The sequence below is a fragment of the Schistocerca piceifrons genome, chromosome 1 (assembly GCF_021461385.2).
Source record: "Schistocerca piceifrons isolate TAMUIC-IGC-003096 chromosome 1, iqSchPice1.1, whole genome shotgun sequence".
NCBI classification, from domain to species: Eukaryota; Metazoa; Arthropoda; class Insecta; order Orthoptera; family Acrididae; genus Schistocerca; species Schistocerca piceifrons.
In genome coordinates, this window is record NC_060138.1 from 1248316985 (window position 1) to 1248342888 (window position 25904).

The following is a 25904-nucleotide window of genomic DNA, read 5'->3' on the forward strand; positions in this document are numbered from 1 at the left end:
AAATTGATATGTTGAGTGCAGTGATAGTTCAATAAAACTGGTATCTCGGTCGAAGGCACAATGAACATCACATGAGATAGCTCGATACTGACTACAAGGTGCTACTCGGTGATAAAGATATCAGAATTTTAAAGGCGTAGCAACCTTAGAACAGAAAAAATATCGAATAAACCAAGCTTACTGCTTATTTATAATCACAACGCTTTCCGAAGGTTTCAACCTCCATCATCAGGTGGATTTGCTTGCGTCAGTATGAGATATACGCGTGTGTTGCGTTAGGATTTTGGACTAACTTGTGGCACTGCATAGTAAAGGAAAAAAACACTATTTCTGAACATGGTTTTGGGGAGGCTTTTTACTAAGAACTATAAGTATATCTAAAGCTGATAATAAACAATAGAAGTGATCACAGGCGCCTTTATCTACTGTAACACATCACGTGTAAACTGTCATATTTTGTAAACAAAGATGATGCCTGAAAACTACTTGGTATGAAAAACATTTAGGAAAAGGGAAACATTATCTCGATGTACAAAGAGTTAATATCACAACAGTGCTACTCTTTTGGAATGATTTAAAGGGTTATAGAGATCTTTGTTTAAATATTTCAAGGGGTGTACAAATCCTTTTTCGTCAATTTTCTGTAGATTGGGTTTCATACTCGTTTTACACTCATTTATATCATCAGGTGACATGTTTCAAACTTTAAGTAGAATAATTGCGTTACCAAAAGTGATGAAATTATACATAAATAACAATTTTGGCTGGGTTTCAGAGGTGGGGATGGAACGATGGAGACAGAGAGAGAGAGAGAGAGAGGGAGAGAGAGAGAGAGGTGGAGGGAGAGACAGATTCAGATATAGGGTGAAAGGAGAGATTGTAGGAGAGCAAACTTTTCCAGTGCTGGGGGTTCTTAAGATTATATCTGTTACGTGTAATGACAAAGTACAGGTTGGAGTAAATCATTTCTTACTGATTCAAAAGTATGCAGACAGCTATACCATATATTCTGTTAGTCATTACACATAACAGATAAAATCTTAAGAAATCCTTGCACTGGTACAGTTCGCTCTCCTACAGTCATTCCTTTCATCTCGTATCTGCACATCTCTCTCTGCCTCCATCCTTTCATCCCTATCTCTGAATCCGAGTCAGAATTGTTATTTATGCATAATTTTACCATTTTTGGCAACATAATTATTGTACTTAAGGTATGCAACATATCACCTGTTTATGTAACTGAATAAAGTATAAACGAACATGAAATTAAAAATATATGAGTTTGAGAAAAATTTATTTGTATACCCCTTGAAATATTTAAGCAAAGATTTCCACAAACCTTTAAATCTTATTTTAGAATAATAATGTTGTTGTAATATTTACTATTTCGAGATAATGTTTCTCTTTCGCTATATGTTCTTTGCAACTAAAAGTTCCGATACGCAATCTTTGTTTACACAGTATGACAGTTTATATTTGATATGTTAAGCTAGAGAAAGGACCATCTGACCACTGGAGGTATTCTATTTCACTTGTTTTGCTTTCACGTTTAGATATGCGTTAAATGTTTAGCCAAAAACCTCACCAAAAGGATGTTCTGAAATAGTGCATTTGTTTCTCCACTAAACAGTAACAAATTACCCCGAAATCGTAACACAAAACGCACATATACCATACCAACACACGTAAATCAACTTGACGATGGAGATTTAAACCTTCCAAATGCGTTATGGATATAGATATAAAGGGAATGGTAACAGTAAGCATGTCGTTTCATTCGATATCAATAACAGTTACTGTAAAGAGTAACCTGAAATGTTCAGATTTACAGAAAAAATATGAAATTTTATTGAAATCATAATTATGGCCACCATGACGCACACAACATTCGTGTGTAAAACACCTGACGCAGTGATTTTATATGTGCAACATTTAAACAAAGAGGAAAAATATATGATGAAAAATTATCGATACTGGCTGACCAAACGGGAAAGTGATTATTCAAGTGCCCAGCTATTCGTAACGATTAATATAAGCAAAAATTTGTACTGTGTTTCAAAAGTCCCCCGACTTAGCTAACCGCGAACGTATTGTCTCAACAAATATACTGCTCGATAATGTTCCGAAAACACTGTGAACACTACTACATCAAGCCTTGAAACACCAACGAGAAAATAGGCACGCATTTATAGCACGAGATCTATAAGTGAACAACAGACTCCGTACAATCAGATCGAACGTTCTCCAATAGACTACGTGTCGCATTTTCCTGATTAGCCCCTTATTCGCGTTTGATTGTTGGAAGTGTGAATTAGCTAATGGTAATTACTTTCAACGTCGATATAGGTACTTTGTTCGTAACAGTTTTTTCCTATATTTTCTGAGATCCATTCGCCGACCTTTTCAGACACAACTTGTAGTTTGTCTTGTGGAAAGTCATAGTCAGTCCTTCTAAAACCAAAGTCAGCAGTTTCCGCTTAAACAACAGAGCAGCAGATCGTGAACTAGAGGTACGTATGAATGAAACAGTTTTTCCCTACCAGAGTCACCAACTTATGTTGAAATGACACTTGATAGAACACTATCTTTCAGGAAGCATATCGGAAAACCTTCTTGCAAAATAAACACACGAAAGATATGTATTTAGCTCCCCAGTACTAACAGGAGACATTAGCACATTCTCTTCAAACTTCTGTTCTTGTATTAGTGTTTTCTAAGGCAGAATGGATTTCTCTCATGTGGTTGAACAGTCTTCACGTAAATAAGATAGACACAGCTAGCATAACTATGGGAATCGTCTGCTGGTCCATAAGAACTGCTCCACTATGCTGGGGTCCAACACTCAGCCACACAGCCCCTCCTCTGTTAAGATGAACCACGGTACAAAGAATATTCCAAAATAATGAATAATCTTCAGCTTTCCGTCCATGAAGGTGCTCTCGAATTGAGAACAGACTCCCTTCCAGAAACCCAGTCCTGTGACTGGCCCAACAGCTTAGTGATGGAAACTTCACCACTCGACAGAAAATGCCGTGAGTGAAACATGGGCTAAGAATACTTCATCTGAAGTACCACATCGCACTGACCCTCTGCAGGGATCCACGTGCACTGAACTTCCCCGGTGCGAGTGGAGGAATGTAAATGGTATCCGAACAGGACATTGAGTGTGTGCGTACAACCTGCGCAAAAGGGATGAAGCACAGATCCAGTGCATCTGGTGTATTGTCGAGGAGTGTAGTTTGAGAATTTACCTGTATGATCGAAACGCCCTCCTCGTGGCTATACCATCAAGCCTTCACAGGATAAGAAGGCTCAACGTTAGCATATAACATCTGTACGTTCTGTCATACAAGTATGTATTTATGTCTTGTTTTCCTCTAGAATCTTTGAAGGATTTTTTTTTTCTTGTGCGACGTGACGCACAATATTACAGTGCAGAGCATCTACATCTAGGGTTCTGCGTCCTGTTCGCAGGTGGCGTGGATCCACATCGACCGGCAGATGATCCTGACGATCCACCGTCAGCTGATCGCGCGCGTCCCTCGCTTCAGCGTGTCGCACGACAACCAGAAGACGTGGCTGCTGCACGTCAGCGACGTGCAGCGGGAGGACCGCGGCTTCTACATGTGCCAAGTCAACACCAACCCCATGATCAGCCAGACCGGCTACCTGCAGGTCGTGGGTGAGTTGCCTACACACTGCGCATGTTACACTCTATCCATTCTGGATGACAAAATGCAAATATGACTTAAATTGGCGATTTAACTGAGTGTAATACGCAACCAGTCCCTTTTTGTCCTTTGATACGAGTCACTGTGCCATTAACAAATACTGAAGCCATGGCGAGCTCTTCATAATGTGGCTAGTTGTGCTGGCGAAAATTACGGAAATGACGGAAATAAATTCGAATAATTTTCACCAGCTCCACGACTCTAACGCCCTGCTGCACACGTTCCAATTAATCTTTGTGTAATACGTTCATCTGAAAATGAGCCTGCAATGACTTGACGTTAATGGTGCAATAAATCGCACCAAAATACAAAAAAGCGTCTGGATGCATATTATATCCACATAATTCGACTAGTTGTCTTTGTTAGGTTAGATGTACTTTTCATTCCAATTGATCCATAGAGAGGAGATCCTCTGGGATGTAGAACAAGTCATAAAATACATTACCGGCCATTAAAATTGGTACACCACAAAGTCGACGTGCTACAGACGCGAAATTTAACCGACAGGAAGAAGATGCTGTGATATGCAAATAATTAGCTTTTCAGAGCATTCAAACCAGGTTAACGCCGGTGGCGACACCTACAACGTGCTGACATGAGGAAAGTTTCCAACCGATTTCTCATACACAAACAGCAGTTGACCGGCGTTGCCTGGTGAAACTTTGTTGTGATGCCTTGTGTAAGGAGGAGAAATGCGTACCATCACGTTTACGACTTTGATAAAGGTCGGATTGTAGCCTATCGCGATTGCGGTTTATCGTATCATGACATTGCTGCTCGCGTTGATCGAGATCCAATGACTGTTAGCGGAATATGGAATCGGTGGGTTCACGAGGGTAATACGGAACGCCGTGCTGGATCCCAATGGCCTCGTATCACTAGCAGTCGGGACGACAGGCATTTTATCCGCATGGCTGTAACGAATCGTGCAGCCACGTCTCGATCCCTGAGTCAACATATGGGGACGTTTGCAAGACAACAACCATCTGCATGAACAGTTCGACAACGTTTGCAGCAGCATGGACTATCAGCTCTGAGAGCGTGGCTGCGGTTACCCTTGACGCTACATCACAGACAGGAGCGCCTGGGATGGTGTACTCAATGACGAACTTGGGTGCACGATTCGCAAAACGTCAATTTTTCGGATGAATCCAGATTGTGTTTACAGCATCATGATGGTCTTATCCGTGTTTGATGACATCGCGGTGAACGCACATTGGAAGCGTGTATTCGTCATCGCCATATTTGCGTATGGGGTGGCACTGGTTACACGTCTCTGTCACCTCTTGTTCGCATTGACGGCACCAGTCACTACTCCTGATGAACTGTGGTATCGTGTTGAAGCTGCATGGGCTGATGTACCTGTACACGCCATCCATGCTCTGTTTGACTCAATGCCCAGGTGTATCAAGACCGTTATTACAGCCAGAGGTGGTTGGTCTGGGTACTGATTTCTCAGGATCTATGCACTGAAACTGCCTGAAAATGTAATCACATGTCAGTTCTAGTATAATATATTTGTCCAATGAATACCCTTATATGATCTGCATTTCTTCTTTATGTAGCAATTTTAATGGCCACTAGCTTAAGAATACACAATAAATACAAACAAAAATAGGAACAGATATGCTAATGTACCCTTCACAGATCCCACATGAAATTGCCCTTGTGAATGTGGAATCGATAAAAAAAAGTAAACAAAAAAAAATTAAACCTATTTACATTTAAAAGGATATAAAACTTGTCAATTTGTCGCCAAATATTAAATATTCAGTACTATTAGGTGTATGATAATTCTCAGGTTAGTGTAGCCACCCCTCATCAAATAAAAAGGTAAAATAAGAAACATTTTACAGTACTACAGCTTGTACATACAATGGTAGCAATACTGTACAAAACATGTGCAGACATCGGATTGTATAAAATATTCACAATATATGATATTATTAAGAAAATACACGCATCAGTTGGTTCTTTAAGAAATTCATCAATGGAGTAGGAGAAGATGGCCACCAATAAATTCTTTCTGCTCTTTTCAGACTGAACTTTATTATATACTTTTTATTGATGTACATTTCTGAACCAAATTGACTGATTTTAAATCTTCTTGAAAGTTATTCTTATTTCTATAATTGATTCCATGAACTGAGTTGTCAGCCTAAAAGAAAGAGATATATTTTAATGACAAATTTCATTAAGGAATAAATATATTGGGGAGCAGTAGTTAGTATTTCCAGTTCCTTAAACAGTCCTCTGCTGCAGTACGTTCTTGAGTTCACTCCACAAATAATTCGCATTGTACGTGTTATGGTTCTCTTAATTTTAGCTTGACTTGATTATTTACCATAGGAAATAATCCGTTTGGTATTATGGATTGAAAGTAAGCCTTGTATGCTATCTTTTTCATTTTTGTATCATCTATGTGTGGCAACAATTGCATAGCCAGTAAAAATTTACTCAGTTCTGTTGTATGCTCTCCCCAGTTATATTTATTACTTAGCTGTAATCCCAAGAATTTAACACTGTCAACTTCTTCCATCTGTTTTTCAACATATTTTAAGCATAAACTGGTAGCAAACCTATTAGATGTTCTGAACTGCATATAGTATGTTTCCTCAAGGTTTAGAGACAGAAAATTGGCTAGAAGCCAAGAAAATTTCATTATCCGACGACTCTAAGGCTATACTTCACTTACTATTTATTGCAATGTTTGTATTATCTGCAAACAAAACAAGCTTGGCATATGATAATGTTACAGATGATAGGTCACTGATATACACAAGAAATAGAAAGAGCCCTAAGGCAGAACCTTGGAGGGCACCAAATGTTATTGGTTGCCAGTCGAATCATGCCTGATAGGATAATACACGTCTCTTTCTTATTGACATCCTTTGCTTTCTGTCAGAGATAAAAGACATGAACGATTTTGCAGCATTTCCTGTTACAACACAATATTCTAATTCACATAACAGGTATAGCAATTTACACAGACACACGCCTTTGACAGATAAAAAGCTATAACAGTAGTTGTAATTCATTGATTAATGAATTAAGTGCATTCTCGATGTATGTGAAGACACCATTCTTAACATCGAAACTCTTCACAAACCCGTATAGTGACTTGGATAATATTTTATTTGTGTTCCGATGGTTGAGAAGACGAAATTCATCCTCTGTTGAAGCCATGCGTAGTCAATGTTGAATTGTATCTGCTACATGTCGTTCTTATACTTGTTCATTATTTGGTCGCTGTGTACGTGGCGAATTTCCTCGCTAAGTGTTTTCATCCTGCGTGTAGCTCTGGCTGTAAAGGTGTTGCGGTGTCGATTTTCTGTTTAAGATTAGACTCATATGACTCTGTTCTTTATCTTCCTGTGTCTTCCAAATCGTACTGTACCTCAGCGATGCAACGTAATGTGGTTTTCTAGCTGACAACAAACTACAGGAAATGATATAGTCTTCTCTGGCCTTTGTTACAACATCAGGGTGCAATCTCAATCTTTATATTCATGAACATTTACTAACACTGTTGTGAAAAAATTAAGGACGAAAGTTACTTTTGCATGATTAACTGCCAAAGTCTATGTCTCGAAGAAACTTGGACTATACACTGGTCATGCTTGACAATGTCCCTGGGTGCAATGCGTGCTCCTAACTCACACCATTTGTAGGTATGTCTGTTATCATATAACATGATCGCTTTGGTGGTTCATGTGTTATGATATGGAGAGCCGTAATGTTGCATGGACGTACTGGTTCCCAAAGCTATGAAACCGGTATACTCACCAATTAGAGCTGTTATAGAACTGTATTCCTTTGGCATGTGCGTCTTTTAAGTTTGCATTCAGTTCTGACTTCATTTTCATAGATGCCAATGCGCGATCATATCGAACTGCACAGGTGAAGAATCTTTGGAAACATGATCAAATTCGGTGAAGAGACTGACCCACCCATTCTTCCACCTCAAATCCCATCGAAATCTTGTAGCACACATTGAGGATAAGTTTTACACCAAATCCACATGTGCAAACCACTATTGAGCACTTGTCAATCGCACTCAAGGAGAAATAGAGCATTGTACTACAAGAACTCTTTATCAACTTCGTGATCAGTAAGGTAGTACCTTGTGAAACTTGCATTCCCATTCGAAGTTATCGCATCCCTATTAGAATCCATGTCACCCCATTTGTAATGACAAAGGAACCATCAGGAATGGCTGTGACATCAGTGTAATTAGTGACTTTGAATAAAAGTGTCATTTCATTGAATAAAAGTGTCGTCTCAAGACGTGTTTCTTTCAGTCACTGTCTCTACTATATTATAGAAGTTCTCTTTATGTATGCTCCAGGTCTCACCGAGCTATGATCTTTGATGGTGACACACCGAGCGAAACTTATTTTCACGCTTAAGATTTGCACATGTATGCGTATTTATTATGATGGCTCTAGGCCCCATCAGGTTGACACCATTTGGGCAGATTGTTTTACTAGTGTTCATAAATGAGATTATTTACTCGTGGGCGGCGCCAAGCATACTGCTGAACCCAACATTTTCGTTTGACGCGTGAATCACCATCAACAGTTACATATCTCATTGGGACGCAGAAGGGACATATGAAATTTAGATCGACATCATCTTTTTCACCTGCTGGTCAAATATAAGACTATTGAAACTATGTAACCAAAATTGTACCCTTTTTGTGTGAAAGCATCATTGATAAGATTGTTCTAAATTAATTATTCAACAAACCTGCATCTGACTGCACATGTGAACTTGTTTCTTGCACTCCTCCATTTTGCCAGAAATGCAGCATGTATTTGACTCAGAAATCAAGTTTAAGAGAATAATACCATTTGTGAAATGGCATTAACTTTTTGCCCTGATGTTTACTTACTGAAATTATATCTTGACTTGAATAATGCTAGTTGTGCAATGGCATAAAATTAGTTATTTGAAATAATTTTGCTCTGGAAACGTTAGTTATACCAAAATCGATTTCAAACTATGAACTGCACATATATATTGGATAGGGGCCTCATTTTCTTTACCTTCTTTCGTTGGTGGGTAACTTTCCTTTACTACTCGTTTTCATATTCGATACAGGCAAACGATGTGGATTATGATTCATGCTGTTAGATTTAAACACAATGTTGATCTCAATATATATATTGTTAAAATTATAAGTCACACACAAAACCCACCATTTCCAACATTTTTGTAGCATGAAAACTCTTACAAAAAATTTTACAAAACGCTTCCCATGTCGAACCTTGGACATACAAATCCTAGCTCTGAACATTATCTAACAAAAACCATTTTGAAATCATTATATATCTTCTCTCAATTACGTGCTAAAGTTTGGTCAGGGGCAGCGAGCGCGACCTACCTGAATGCTGTCACCACACGTCTGCTTCCTCCTGGCACCTACCTGCAACTCCCCGGATTTTTACTGTGCATGCCCGGCTCTCTTAACCCTAAAATCTCCTCCTACTCAAAGATATTATACTCGTTCCACCTTGCACTTGGCAACTACTGATTATTTTCTGGAGCTATCCTGATCAGACCTTAGCACATACTTTCATAACCCCCTCGTCCACTGGACCAGAGTTTTGTGGGGGATCTGTGCAGTTAGCACAGATTTCCCCACAAAATTCGTAAAAAATACAATGTATGATACAATACAAAACATAGATAGTATTCCAATTAAAAGAGTATTACACAGCAATAAAATTTACCAATCGAAACATAGAATGTGAAGTAAAATACATAATATCATTAGATTGTCAAATTGCAGTGAATCAAAGAACATCAAAATGTACAAAACATAAACACATAAATGTAGGGCAAAGACATCAGACATTTAGATTATTAAGAGAAGTGCATGAAATACCATCAAAATTTACAAAACAGAGGAATACAATGTGAGGTAAAATCCAGAAGGTATTTGGATTCTGAATTGTCTGAAATAACATCAAAATTTATAATACAAAAATGTTGAATGTCTGGTAAAATGCTGAATATACTTAAATTTCTAAAGGGAGGTGTACCAAATAGTGTTAAAAGTTACAAAATAGCATAAAAGACACAAAGACTCTATATAGGAGAATAGTAATGTGGGGTAAAATACGTCAAATAACATCAAACTTTATCAAAAGGAAATGTAGAACATGAGGCAAAATACACAAAATATTTAAAAGACATCAGACATTTAGATTATTAAGAGAAGTGCATGAAATACCATCACAATTTACAAAACAGAGGAAAACAATGTGAGATAAAATTCATAACGTATTTAGATTTTGAATTGTCTGAAATAACATCAGAAGTTATAATACAATATGTTGAATGTCTGGTAAAATGCTGAATATAGTTAAATTTGTAAAGGGAAGTGTATAAAATAGTATTAAAAGTTACAAAATAGAATAAAAGACACAAGAATCTATATAGAAGAATAGTAATGTGGGGTAAAATACGTCAAATAACATCAAACTTTATCAAAAGGAAATGTAGAACATGAGGTAAAATATTTAAATATCATCTAGAATTTAACAGCACATGTACATAAATGTCTCACAGAGACCTCTTAATGCCAGTAAAATAATGCAATAAGATACTTTAAGTGATAGTAGCGTTAAATATAAAATATGTGTCACATCAGGTGACTGCAGATATTGGCTTCCAGTTGCAATCATCACCTTGTAGTAGACTTCGAGTACATGGCAAGTTTCATTGACAATAGTATATTAAGAAGACATGTCATGTTAGGTGACAGTTTACATTGAATCTAATTGTAAACTGGAGTAAAATGTGGGGCCTCAGGTGAAGAAGCACACTGAGCCACAACTAGTGTGGATTGTACAACCCATGTCACGCCAGGTGTGTTTACAAATTCTAATTGTTAACCATAGTAAAATATGGGGCTTCAGGTGATGAAACACACTGAGCCATAAATAATGTTGATTGTACAATAGATGTCACATCAGGTGATAGGACGCACTGACTTTAATAGTGTTCAGTAGTACAATAAGGTTGAAGAAAAGTGGGCATCAGGTAATGGGACACACTGAGCCACTTTATTGTAAGAGTAGAATACCTGTTAAGTCAAGGGATAACTCACCCTGTTTCGGTCACCATAATAAAAATTTATATTATGTCACAAACAATGGGTCTCAGGTGATGAAACACTGTGAGCCAAAAATAACATCTATTGTAAAATACCTGTCACATCAGGACACACTGACTTTAATAGTGATCAGTAGAACAATAAGATTGAAGAATAATGGGCATCGGGTGATGGGACACACTAAGCCATGGTGGTATCGATTGTAAAATATATGTCAGGTCAGGTGACAATACACACTGACATCCAGCTACAATTATGATATTCTATTAGTCATAGAACACATGTTATGTCAGTTGGTAGCTCACACTGCCGTACCCTTAAAGTCATGATATTTAATTCGTTATAGGACACATTTTATGTGAGAAGGTAGCTCACACTGACTTTCGTTATATTCTCAGAGACTCAGACCAGTTATTATGTCATGTGACAGTTCAGTCTGAGTTTCACTTATATTTATGTAGACTCAGGCTACTTGTTATGTCAGGTGGTAGTCCACTCTGACTCGCAGATGCAGAACATATGTACTGTCAGGCGTCAGCTTAGTCTGATGCTAAGTTAAAACATTTACAAAATCGTTTGTCATAGGGACAGAAATTTAATCTTAGTTACATTGATATCATCATTGTGCAAGAAATTAATATGAACTGTATGCAGTGGACATTTGTTGCAAAATTTTTATATATCTTGAAGGTAACAATAATGTCACATACTCTGCAGCAATAACAGTAACAACTTTTATAGAATCCATGTACAAAAAATTTTCTACTAAAGGTAGTATACCATAATAATAACATTATGCAGCGGACATTTGTTACAAAATAAGTGTTTGCATGTATTTAAGGTGAATAGAACCTCATATGATAAGTAACAATGCTGTATTGAAATCGTTATTAAGACTATTTACAACTGATTCATATATATAAATATATATATATATATAATGTTAATGATTACAAAAACCTGTACAATCGCAGTATTCATTTTAGAACTTCACATACTCAGTAACAATGCTGTATTGAAATCGTCATAAAGAGTCTATTCAGAAGTGATTCATAGACATATATATAATAGTAATGATTACAATAGCCTGCACTATCGAAGTAGTCATTTTAGTGTTAACTTTGGATTACGTATTGACAGATAATGCCGTAACACACTTTTTATACAACCTTCTTAAATAAGAGTTTTGATAAAGTCTGAATAAGTACTTTAACTTCACAGTATAAATCTTATTTCTTTTCAGTACAATTATTAAAAAAAGTTGTTTACCTAACAGACGACACTCACACAGACATCTTAGAAAAATCAGAAAAATATTTAGAACAGAAAGAAGAGTAGACTGTGAACTCAGAAAGGAAGAATGAGTTCTACAGAGCTCAAGGATACGGGGCATCAACGCCACATGGTGTGTCAGTTAAAGAATAACCAACCCTCTACCCCATTACGTTTTTTTTGTGTAGACCACAAGGATCATCTGTTATCAAGTGTTGAAGTAATGTCAATAATGGAAATTATTTGTGAGAAAAAGAGTAAACGAATGTACTTAAATAAATGATAGACAGAGACAATAAAGAGGATAGTAATTGCTGTAGCTGAAAATGATGGTAGTTATGGTACACCAAAAACATAATTGTCATGGAAACAAAACACAATAATGTTATATTAATGTAGAATGAAAACACTATCACACTTAAGGAACAGGCAGTAGGAATGGACAAAACGCTGAGCTCAGCCAAGGAGAAGTACTGTCATGTCTCGGAAAATAATAGTCTGACAGATCAAAAGTGTGCATAAATAGAACAATATATGTATAGTAAGTGGCAACATAATGAGCATCACAAAGTACAAAGGCAAAAATATTGTTTAAAAGATCCATAATCAGTCTAGCATAAACAAAAAGTAATAAGGACTCAGAGAAAGTCCAGAAATAACTCTAACAAAAAGTAATATGTCAACTTCAGATAATAAAGCAAAAATAGTATGCCAACACAAAATAAAACCTTTAACTGAAAGCATAGACCATAACATTATCTTAAGCCTGAAATAGGTAACACTTCCAGAAAATAAAAGTCTAGAGACACATAAAGCAAAGCATAGCACAATTGATAAACAATGAAATACTAACAGATGATTATATCTTTACCTGGAGAATACGTGAAAAGAGAAAAAGGCAACATAGAAGGTAGCCCAGAGACATCATAAAAGGTAAGAATTATGGTACTTGTGGCGCTGTAGGTATAAGAAAAAAATGATTAAAGAATGCTTTTAGTATATCGAGAACTATGTCCTGAGTGGATCCCCAAGGATTCGTCCGAAAACAATCCCAATTGGACTCTAGTAATCGCATGTCATCATATTATTTCATTAATGGCGTCTGAAAAATAGTTGAAAATTAATAAACAGTATATAATCGGAGACAAAATGTTAAGTTTCCTGAGAAAAGTATTTGCTCATTATAAAAAGGAAAGGGTCAGAAAAGAAAATTATTTGGTACATTGTTTAATAGTTGATACTTCTTCTTAAAAGCTGTGGTGAAAATTAATTGTTAAATAGTATTAAAGTTATTTATGAAACTTGTCAGAAAATCACCATTGACATTTCTGGAAAATGTTGAACAACATCGCTCACACTTCACGTTGCTATGGTTGTAAATTCAGCACACAGTATTTGCTAATCATCACTTGTAGTATCCAAGATTCCAAAGTCTCAAAAAAAGGAACTTAAATCTAACAATATCTCATTCTGCTCATAAGTTTGAAATATCCTCTTAAAAGCTCATATGAACACACCCTTTCTTCAAATATCTTAAAAGCATCAAAATCATTAATCTCATCTTCTTATACACATTTTCAATACTCATGTTACATCCATTAGCACGAAAACCCTAAGTAAACTTCAAAAAAAATTGGTACCACTGGCTTAACATCAACATACAAAGGGGTCATCGTTACTACAAAATCTTGTTACAGTTAGTGTCATTACATCATATAAACCTAGTTCAATGTAGTCATCGCAAAGAAACAGAGGTGATCCTCCAACAAAAAATAGGAGCAAAGATATCATGTAGAAAGTATCAACATCAATTTGATGACCGAAATTCTCAACTGTAATGTCAACTTCAAATGAAAAAAGTTTCACGGAAAACAATAATGTAATTCATCATGAATGTACTGAAATAATCCCAGGTTATTACAATAAGTAAGAAACTCTGGAAATGAAGAAGGTCACACTACTAAGCTGTCTCCAGAAATAGGTGTCTCCGAACTCATGTCTTTATTTAATGCCAGAACAGAACACAGGTGGTTTAATTTGGAGCTTTTACATGGGGAAATATTCTGAATGTTTGCACACTGGAAAAGAAATGCGCGCCACCCAGGCCTAATGTCTTGAAAAGGGTCTGTCCCGCCAACGGTGCGTGTTGTATCCATTATGGCCTACCGGCAGCTGTGACAGGAATTTGTGCCACCCAGGCCCTTAGGAGGGTTCCAGGCTATCGCCGCAGAGGCGCTACTCGTCCGCAAACCTTGCTGCGGACAGGGAGAAATAATATAAATAAAATAGCTGGACATACGTAGCTGGGATTTACAGTAATAAACCGAAATAGTGAACCCTAAATGTTACCAACGAAAACTGTACTGTCAATTCAATGAAACGTTTGCAGTTTGTGATATGATGCACACCACGTGATTTTTTTTGTACATAATGTTTGGATTTCCTGTTTGATTTTGTCACAGTGAACTAGCGGTATCGCATAGGGTGGACCAGCAAAAGGGGTATGGGGTTTTACTTGAAATTCATATAAAAAATCTTTAATTGTGCCTGAAGCTGTGGCTGAAACATGGGAAAACTCAGTTAAAATGGCATGTAAATCTTCTTTTTCTTGAACTGAAGCTGCTTCAACTACTTTGATTTTATCCTGAATAATGTTACCAATGTCTGGTATCGTATCGTCATTGTCAATGTTTGGGGAAGGAACAAAAAATGACGTCAGTGTTATGTCTGAAAGGAGCTGAGACTGAGTGAAATTAATTTTGTTAAGGTCTTGTTCTGCCTGCGACAAATGTTTGTGAAAGTCCAAAAAGAAGCAAACTCCATCATCACAGAGACGAATCCAATGATCTTCAAAATCTAAAATTGCTTTATATTTGTTCAAAAAATCGAGCCCCAAAATGACGTCTGTAGTGAGAAGCGGAACTATTAAGAATGTAGCAAATAACGAATGTGTTATCGACTTTGCAGAAAACATTGCTGTTTAACATCTACACTTTTGCCAGGAACAGCACCACTGACCTTCGTATGAAAAAGCGGAGGTGTTGGAATGGTAGAAACAGTGGCGCATTTTTGAAAAGCGGCTTCACTAAGAACAGAAATGGGAGAACCCGAATCAAGGACTGCAGAGAAATTGTGTGTACCTATTGAAATATTAACGAGAGGATGATGAACAATTGGTTGTAGTTTGGTTTTTTCAAGCAGAAGGTCCTCTCATATATCGTCACAACAGATAACGTGTGATGTAAAATTTTCAGAAGAATAATGGCGCTACTCGCGCTGCAGCGAGCACGCGTTATGCAGAGCAGTTAGTTGCTATTGTTGGTGTTCTGTCTCACGCTGATAATCTCCATTGTTTCGTGTATTTGCTGGACGAGCTTCTACTAACTGTACTGTTCTACCTGATGAATTACTGAAATCATGTCTGGGGTGGAAGCGGGAATCAGGTTGATGAAATGGTACTTGTCTGTCATTGCCGTAATTCTGTTGGCTGTCATTGGTTTGTCTCTGGTTATGACTTGGATGATTGTTATTACGATTTGAATCATTGTTTCCGTATGGTTGATGGCGGTTCTGGTGCCACATCTGGTTTCTTTACACAAAAGAAGTGTTCGAATTATTCCGCTGATTCTCCCAGTTTCTCTGGTTATTACTGCACCGCCGATTATTTTGTGGGGTAATGCCATATTGACGATTATTGAACGACATTGATGAAAAGGGGTTATAATTTTGATTCCTGGATCGACAGGCATTCACAACATTCTGCTGATACTGGGGTTGTGGAAGAAAGCGTCCTGCATTTCCATATTGAGGTCTATTATTCGGAAACTACATGCCGTTATTACGGAAACGGTTGTCTCTATTCTTTTGTGAATCCGGGAAAGAGTGTTGACTAGATCCTGGATTGTGTGTTTCATCCAGTTCAAGATGCTATAAAACATCACCAAAAGTGTTCATATTTTCTGTGCGATTTTCTATCAGCAACGCAACTCTCAATGATCTAGGAAATTTTCAAATACAAAGCTGAATGAGACCGGAAGGGCTTTATGGTTCAGTTAAATGTTGATTCTGTTGAATCATGTGGTCAAAATATTGTGTCAAAGTGCCAGATTGTGAGTTATAGAAAGGTGGCATATTTAGCAACTGACCTTTCACAGCACACTGCGAAGTGGGATTCCAGTAAGCATCAAGAAATTGTTGTTGGAATGACTGGAAAGACAAACATTACCGTGCAGTGTATCTCATTAGCGTTGCAGGTTCGTTCTCCAAGAAACTGCAGACAAGTTCTAATTGATGTACCACTGGCCAATGTGGAGGAAAAGCGAATGTAAATTGCTGAATCCAATCAAGAGGATGTAAATCATTCGGGATATTCCGGAACGTCTTAAATTTCTTGATTGACAGGAAGCGTTTGTAATGTACATTGTCTTGGCGTGGAAAAGAATCGCATCATGGGGCAAAGGAAAATTGCCTGGGAAGGTACTACTTTGTACAGGGTAATCTCGTGCAAATGGAGCCTGTGAAGATAAGAATGGGGGCTGTTGTTGCTGGTATGCAAACCGATTTTCCTGCTGTTCTGGGACAAAATTACGAGGCACACTGTCGTCCTGTAATTGTTGATGAATATCGGAAAGTTTACTATGAAATGAGCTGAGTTCTCGTTTTTGTTAACAGTAATTTGTTTACTCTTAAATTTAGCCAGAGCTTTGTATTCAGTTGCCTCTGAAAAGGGAACTGGGGTTGTCTGATCTAATCCATTTTCTGCATGAGTTTCCAAAGCGGCTATTCTTTCCGTTATGTTTTGTAATTGTGAGTGGAATTGCTCACCCTGTTTTAAGTTGAGTGTGTCAGATGTCAACGATTCAGTACATGATTCTAAGGCCTGTATGTGCTCAGAATGAGCAGCGGAAGGTTGTTGCAACTTTTCAACAGACTCAGGGGGAAGTACTGCATTGATTCTGTCCCTAAGGTCAGTAATGACCCGCTTATGCGTTTCAATGATATCCTGTAATCTATTGTCAGTTACTTCTTTAGATGTGCCGATAGTTTGCGTTAATTTCTGAATGTTATTGGTAAGGTATTCATCACGTTTAGTATTGGCTGCACGGTTGTGAGCCAATTGTTCACCACACTTTGCGTCACATTCACTCACTAGTCGAAGAAAATAATTTCTCTTCAACTGGAGCTGGGGATGTTAACTTGGGTTTTGGGTGTCGCGACTGTATTTGCCGGGGAGGGCTGAAAAAAGCTATTTGAGAGTTCTCAGATGAAACAATTTCTCTGTCTGTGGAAGAATACTGCAAGAGAAATTGGCTGTCGGAATCAACCACATGGATTTGTGAAGGTTGAATTAACATGAACGAGTCATGGGAAACTGTTACTAATTGGCTTACTGCGTTCTGAGAATCCGAAGAGGAACCGATGCAGAATTTTGTGGCTTTGTGGCGTCATTACTTGCCGCAGCAATGTTGTCAAATTCCTGATCACAGTGTGAAGTAGGAGGGTTAGCTGACAAAAGTAGGTCATTGTCCAGTTGTTGTTATTGCTTACGCGATTTTGAGGAACTGCGTAATTTTACTTTATCACCCTCTCGATTTGTTTTGGAGATCTTGAGGGACACAATACGGCAGACAAAATTTCAAAAAAGTCGTAATTCACAAGACGATATTTTGTACACAAAAGATAAAGTATTTAGAATAGACACATAAAATCAGTATAACAGAAGCAGAGCTAAAAAATAAATACAAGCGTAGCAGCAAACTCAATATTACGCAACCAGCAATGCAGCGCACAAAACGCAATATTACGCAGCTAGCAATGCAGCGCGCAGCTGAAACAGTGGCGGCGGAAAGAATGCTCGAAATACAAGAACGTCACCACAGAGGATGTCGCCAAGTGAAAGTAACTACCGAAATTGTTTCCTCTTTTATTTGTTAAAGTATCATTGACAGGATTGTTCTAAATTAATTATTCAACAAACCTGCATCTGACTGCGTCTTTGAACTTGTTTCTCGCACTCCTCCATTTTACCAGAAATGTAGCACGTGATTGACTCAGCAGTTAAGTTTAACAGAATAATGCCGTTTGCGCAATGGCAAAAGATGGTACTCGAAAATTAACTTTTTGTCCTGATGTTTACTTAATGAAATTATATCTTGACTTGAATAATGGCAGTTGTGCAATGGCATAAAATCAGTTATTTGAAATAACTTTGATAGTGATAACGTTAGTTATACCGAAATCGATTTCAAACAGAACTGCACATATATATTGCATAGAGGTCTCATTTTCTTTACGTTCTTTCATTGGTGGGTAACTTTACTTTACTACCCATTTTCAAATTCAGTAGAAGCAAAGGATGTGGATTAGGATTCAGGCTGTTAGATTTGAACACTATGTTGATCTCAATATATATATTGTTAAAATTTTAAGTCATACACAAAACCCACCATTTCCAACATTTTTGTAGCACGAATAACTCTTACAAAAAATTTTACAAAACGCTTACCGTGTTGAACCTTGGACATAGAAATCCTAACTCTGAACATTATCTAACAAAAACCATTTTGAAATCATTATATATCTTCTCTCATTTACGTGCTAAAGTTTGGTCAGGGGCAGCGAGCGCGACCTACCTTAAAAAGGCTGCGTTCACACCGGCGGCCGCGCCGCGCCGACACGGCGTGAGCCTCCCGGAGCCGAGCCGGCGACATCCCGAGTGTTTAATATTGCCGGCGCGAGCCGACCGCAGGCGCTAGCGAGCCTGTGGAGCAGCACTACAGCTTCTGCATCACACGTCTCCCTTCTGCTTTCTTCACAAGTGTGACTGCACACGTCTTTTATTTTAAGGTGTTACCTCACATTTCACAATCAGTGAGGAAAAATTACGTTTATTATAATGATACATGCGAAATTACTTTTATTTCATTTATTTAATGTACCGTATTTACATGCATTTGCAACAATAGCTTGCCAGAGATCGCGGCATTGCCGCCACTGAATAGTTCGCATTTACTTGTAAACGGAGACAGATATGAGTGTCACTGAGGGACGGAAATGTGTCCCTACCAGATGATAATGCATTGTAAAGTCATGCTGTGGCAGTTCCTTATCAGTGGAAATAGAACCACTGAGTCAAAGGGCATTGTCTCAAAACTCGTCGCCTATCAATCTGTCTATCTGACAAGGTAATGAAAAGAATTCTGTGAGGTCATCAGTGGCTCCACATGATGAACCATCACCACTGCCATCATGAAGAAAAAAGAAGAAAAAAGTTACAAAATTCTGAAGGAGTATTTCTGCGATTCTTCGTTGAAGGCACAGCAAGACATTACCCAAAATGACGAAGCTAATTACTTCCTAATGATTCTCAGGAGTCCCATAAACTCTCTTCCCCTCAGAGGTAAGGGTAAGCGTTTCTGAAATTTAAAATACAAAAGCATGACTACAATTAACTGGAGGTAGTGAATGCTGTACAAAGTTCTACTGTGAGCCAAAAAGTGTGTACTAACGAATCTTACCTTATCGTTATACACAATTTTTCTTCTGCTGTTATACTTCTGCGAAAATTTGTGTTCTGTTTAGAAATTTTGTCTTGAATGTTCTGCAGCACATACTGAAATGTATTATGATTCGTTCTGTAACTTGAATAAAATTTTTAAGGATAGTTTTTAAGTTCTTCATATAAAGAAAAAAACTCTCCTAAATGTCTGTCGCTATTCATGGGATGAATCCATAGCCTCCGAGTTCTTCTGTGCTTCAAAACTCGACGAGTTACTGCAGAGTCAAAACAATACCAATAAAAGAGTGAAGACATTGTTCTACACGAAAGCACAGACCAGCTAAAGGCGAGCAACTGTTGACTGCAGCTGCGTTTTCTACTGACTTGCTTGTCAGCTGTCGAAGGGTGGAAATCTTTTTAAATTTATTTATTTGGCCTCCCGCCAGCGATTTAGCCAAAGAGTGAGGATTACCTTGACAGTGCAGCGCAGCCCGCCAAGGAAGAAAAAAAAATCGATGAAGAACAATGAAACTCACATCTGTGCCGATCTACAGTAGTTTCGTTAACTCTCCATTATTTTTTCTGTCAAAGTAAACAACGAGACTACAGAATTGCGCTTCAGTTATCTTTTAGTTCGAAATACGAAATGTACATCATACTAATTGTAGGATGTTGATGACAAATAATTGTTTGTCTTTTGTGATGCAACGTGTGGCCAAATTATAAAAGCATAGCAGATGATTGTCCAGTAGCCGAGGGAAAAATTCTTATACATTTGGATTTATCTAGAGAATGAGACCATTAAAAAATAAGAGGGACCGGCACTAGGTCTGCGCTGATCACTAGTAATTAGTTTTTTTCTGTCCTGCATTATATGACTACACTAAACCAAGCTGTAACCGCGCGAACTCCGTGGCTTGCGGACGCGGCACTGACGCCACTGAATAGCTCGCATTACTTGAGACCAGAGACAGATATCAGTATCATTATCATTTCAAAAACTTTTTGGTACTTTTAGCTACATTTCATTCCCAACAATGTATGGTCTAAAACTGATCTAACAGTAAGCTACCCGCTACATAACTTTTTCACTACAAGATTTGTAAATCAAGTGCACAACGTTGACAAATAGCATAATTTCACAATGACTGTTAAGAAATATGGAAAGATAAATGATTCAATACGAAGCTAAGATGTTGCACTACCACGTGTACAAAAATCAGATTCTTTAGCCGCATACTTTCTTCAAAATCGGTTGGGAAGCGTTACGAAACTAAGAAATCACGCGAAACGAAAAGTAGACTTTTTCTTTTTTCACGACGTAAGTAACGCTTTTAAGAAAAAAATAAGTTCATAAAACGATGTGGCGAAGTCTTATATACCGCTAAGAATTTTTAAAACATGAGAATCGGAGAAGTGGATTTTCCCCCATTTCGCCGTTAATGCACTACTCGTCGGCCTGAGCTGGCTAGGCACGAGCCGAGCCAGTAGGCGTCAGCACGGCCCGGCCCGGCCGGCAATGTGAACGCAGCCTTTTACCACACATCTGCTTCCTCCGGGCACCTAGCTGCGACTCCCAGTTTTTTACTGTGCGCGCCCAGCGCTCTTAACCCTCAAAGATCCTCCTACTCAAAGATATTATACTCGTTCCAGCTTGCGGTCGGCAACTACGGACTATTTTCTGGAGCTACCCTGATCAGACCTTAGCACATGCCTTTCACGATGCAATGAGAATTTCTTGCACCAGCATAATTCGAACTGTCCGGTAGCTAACACATAAATTCAGGAAGCATTTTTTTCCTGATTTAACACAGTAACAGATCATAATGAGTGAAGTTCAGTTGAACTATTCCTGGCATTCTAAATATTCTGTTTTGCTACACATATCTCACGTATTTTGCGAAAGACAGTTTACAGATTTATTCGTATGGGTATCAAAGTACGCCCACCATCAAGTTAATCTTTTCCCATATATATCTGAACCTTAAAGTATGGCGAGGTCTTCAATTGATGTAAATTCTTTAGGGTGTAGCTGATATACTGGGTATATTGCTTTAAGACGTAAAGTACACACAGGCATTAATTATTTGTAACTACAGTGTCGCAAGTTAGTATTTGATCCAGATTTAGGTAGAATGTTGTTACAATGGAGCTGTAGCATCATTTATTAGTGACAACACTGAGGAGCACAGACACTGACAGACTTTCAAAGCCTTAGAAATATATGCCACTAACATTGGACGGACTGACTCAGGCTTTAGAATAGTCAAAACAACTTTCTGCAGAATTAAAAGCAAGGATAGTAACATTAAGAGTGCCTTGGGAATTCGACTATTAAATGCAGAAGAGAGAGTGGATAGGTGAAAAGAAAACATTGAAGGTCTCTTTGGAGAGAAAAACTTGTCTGATGTGATAGTAGAGAAGCAGCAGCCGATATAGAACAGGCACGGGATCGGTTACTAGAAACAGAATTCAGAAGAGTTTTGGAACACTTTAGATCAAGCAAGGCAGAAGGAATAGATAACATTCTAAACTCATTGGGGGAAGTGGCAGCAAACCGACTATTCGCGTTGGTGTGTAGAATGTATGAGTCAGGCGATATACCAACTGACTATTGAAAAAAATATCATCCACACAATTCCGAAGACTGAAACTAGGAAAGGTAAATGCACCAGCGAGGCAGTTCTGGCGTTGCGGTTGACAATATAAGTACGACTAAATAAATATCGAGACACATTCACATGATTTGTCGACGTGGAAAAGCTTTGGACAATGTGAAGTGGTGCAAAATGTCTGTAACTCTGAATACAATAATGGCAAGCTATAGGGAGAGACGGGTAAAACACAACATAGTGAGCCAGGAGGTAATAGTAAGCATGGAAGACCAAGAACGAAATTGACAGATTAAGGAGGGTGTAAGACAGGAATGTAACCTTTCACCCCTCTGTTCAGTCTATACACCGAAGAAGCAATTATGGCAGTAAAAGAAAATTTCACGAGTGGAATTATAATTCAAGGTGAAAGAAAATCATTAATAAGATTCGCTAATGACATCGCTATCTTCAGCGGTAGTGAAAAACAGTTGCAGTGTCTGTTGATGGGAATGGACAGTGTAATGAGTACAGAATATGAATTGAGAGTAAATAGAAGAAAGACGAAAGGAGTGACAGGTAGCAGCAGTGACACACTTATCATCAGAAGTGAGGATCATGGAGTAGACGAGATTAAGGAATTCTGCTACCTAGGCAGCAAGACAACCCATGATGGGCAGAGCAAGAAAGCCATAAAAAGCAGACTAGGACTGGCACCAAAGGGCATCTCTGGCCAAGAGAGGTCTACTGGTACCAAATATAGGCCTTCATTTCACTAAGAATTTTCTGTGAATGTACGTTTGCAGCACAGAATTGTATAGTAGTAAAACATGGGCTGTGGAAAACAGGAAAAGAAGAGAATCGGAGTATTTGATATGCGGTGCTGCAAATAAAGTTTGAAAATCAGCTGGACTGATAAGGAAAGGAATCAGGAGGCAGTGTACAGATTCGGAGAGAAAAGAAATGTATTGGAAACACTGACAAGATGAAGGGGCAGCATGATAGGACAGAGTTTGGAATACACCCAGCAAATAATTGAGGATGGAAGCAAGGGCTACTCTGAGGGCAGCAACAAACCAGTGACAAGAATGATTACTAAAAAAGAGAAAAAATTGCCATAAAATCCTAGAGTGATGTGTGCAATAAGAGGTGTGTGGAATGAAATTGGTTGGAGGAGCTTCCGGATAGACTGACTAGAATGCAGACATCATTCCAGCTGTGGTCTGGATCATATTTATGACCATTCAGTATAAACACCAGTAGAAATGAAAAGTATTCGAAATAAATTCGACGTTAACAGCTATTTACATAGCGCTTACCGAATGTTGACATTGTGTACTGTCACTTGGTCTATCAGTAACACGCCTCAGCCATGTAATATATGTTAACAACTGATCAACAATGAGTAAACATTTTTTAGTTTAGTAATGTTATGTCTTCTGCACCACTTGTTAGCAGCAGTCACAGTGACTGCGCCTAAGACTGAGACGGCGTGGAGTTTTACAATTATTTATTGAACTTTCTTTACAATTTCTCCCTCGTCGTCGCTGCCCAGCCTGCAGATCCCTCCGCCTGGCTGCTGCTGTGTAGATTCTCCGACAATGCATGCAACGCGCGCCGCTGACTGCACTCTGGAGCCTCAGGCCGCCAGTGCTCCGCTGAAGCCAGGATGACCCGTGGCTGAGATGAACTCGTCGTCGCTCGGCGCCCCAGTACAGACACGCCCACGGAGCTGCGTCGCCGTGAGGTTAGCTGCCGGTGGCTGGGAAGTCGTCAGTCATGCGTCCGCGAGGTCCCGTCATGGACGGAACACGCGTCATGGAGCCGGGTTGCCGTGAAGTCCGGGCGTCAGTTCCCAGCGGCGCCTGTGATCAAGACCGCGCTGCAGCCAGTCCTGCCGGAAGTTCTCGCTGTAGTCAATCAGCCATGGTGCCGACCAACGAGTTAAAATTTCATAGAGTGGCTATAGGTCCGCCATGTTTGAAGCAAATTGAAGTTCTGGCCGCCATGTTTTCTTTAGTCAAGGCATTCGTCTGCTGTGTCCCGCCCCCTTGTAACTGCGTTTTACTTACTTGAAATAGCCCATACTAGCTTTATTTTTTCTAAAACAAGCAATAGACAGCAGTGATTTCAGTGTACACTGACAGCAAAGAGGGATGTTTTTGTCGAAATATGGCTAAACTTTTCGATGTGGATAACACTACAAGACAACTCAAATAAGTCTGTCCATCCACTATAACGTTACTTGTTGCCCATAAATTAATGCAATTAGAGCAGGTACCACCAGAATATTACGGTGAAACTTCTAAACATGCTGTGGTTAACTATTAGAAACAGTAACGGGCGCAGAAATGCGATATTTTTGTCGCTATTTCAAAGTAAACAGTCAAAGCCTCAAAAACCAGTACACTGTGAACGACAATTTATTTGAAATATGTGTTACAAGTAGTTAACACAAGCATAGTAATTCAATAACAAAGTCGAAGCGTTCTTGGGTGGGGTAATTTCACAAATTTTAGTAAGTAGCTGTATGCCTTGGCAGAATAAAAGTGTAGGGTCAGGGCAAACTTTCTTATTTGCTGAGAATAATGGCATACTTTAGCACTGCACTGAAGTTCCAATAGCTCCTTCAACAAACCAACTACATGTTCACTGTTTAACATATCAGTAGCTGAACTACATAGCCTTCTTCTCAAACCAGCAACTGAAGTCTGTGACTGCACTATTCTTCTTATGTGTCGTACATTAAGTTGCTTCATTTGCTTTATCCGCTTCTTTAGTCGCACATTCTCTGCTTATACTCTGTTATATTGTGTTTTCAACTTCTTAGGGCTTGGTAGACAGTAATTGTGGTCAGCAGAAACAGATGTGGGTCCGACAGGCACTGAAAGAATGTAGTTACATCTTAAGTTTATAACAGAGTCACACCATAAGATTATAATAGAAAGTATGTAATTCAAAGTAATATGAACACGGAGTAAAATTAAATTATTGACTTACTTTGTGCTAATGATGTCACTGTAATAGCACTATCTTGCAAATTGTCGAAAGGTCGCTTTCTGGGTTGTGGTCGTAATACTTTATCTTGCTTTTGTAAATGTGGTGGAAAGTTAAAGATAGTAGGTACTGGTTTTGACGAAAGGCGCCTCTGGACATTTGTGTGGTACATATATTTCTCTTCAAAATGAGCTGAACAGAGGTAACTGGCTGTAGTAGGAAACCAGTTTTCTCGCTTCATATTTATAATCCATCTTTTTGTAATTTCCTTATCTTTTAAAGGAAATCTGTAATCAACGATAAATAAACTACTTCCTGCATTTGTCTTAAGCATAATTACAGTTCCAATGCAAATGACTCTTTAATAAACATTAAAAAACGTGTCGTATTTCGGTACTAATATACTTACTTATAATATGAAATATTTGTTGTTTTATCGCTGCGATTTGTGCAGTTGAACGCTGAACACACTGCAGGCATGTTGACTTTATATTTTGTAACAAAAAAGTCAACTAGAAAAGTTAAATATTGCAGTAATATCACAACAGCTGACACACTTCCAACACAAACAACAGTAACGCTTTCCTAATGTTTTGACTAAGGAGAACATGGCGGCCGAGTTAGCGTTGGTTGCCGCTAGGAGCGCTGTAACTAGTATCTCAGCCACTCTATGAAATTTTAACTCGTTGGTG

The 25904-nt window shown here is 38.4% G+C and overlaps 1 protein-coding gene across 2 annotated transcripts in view; it reads left to right on the plus strand.

The window, feature by feature from the left end:
• LOC124803267 (lachesin-like) overlaps positions 1-25904 on the plus strand; it is a 299773-nt gene that overhangs the window by 102778 nt on the left and 171091 nt on the right. For both annotated transcript variants that reach the window (XM_047264454.1, XM_047264459.1), the window contains exon 2: positions 3475-3682. In XM_047264454.1, coding sequence (XP_047120410.1) covers positions 3475-3682 — 208 coding nt within the window. The remainder of the gene's footprint in view (positions 1-3474; positions 3683-25904) is intronic.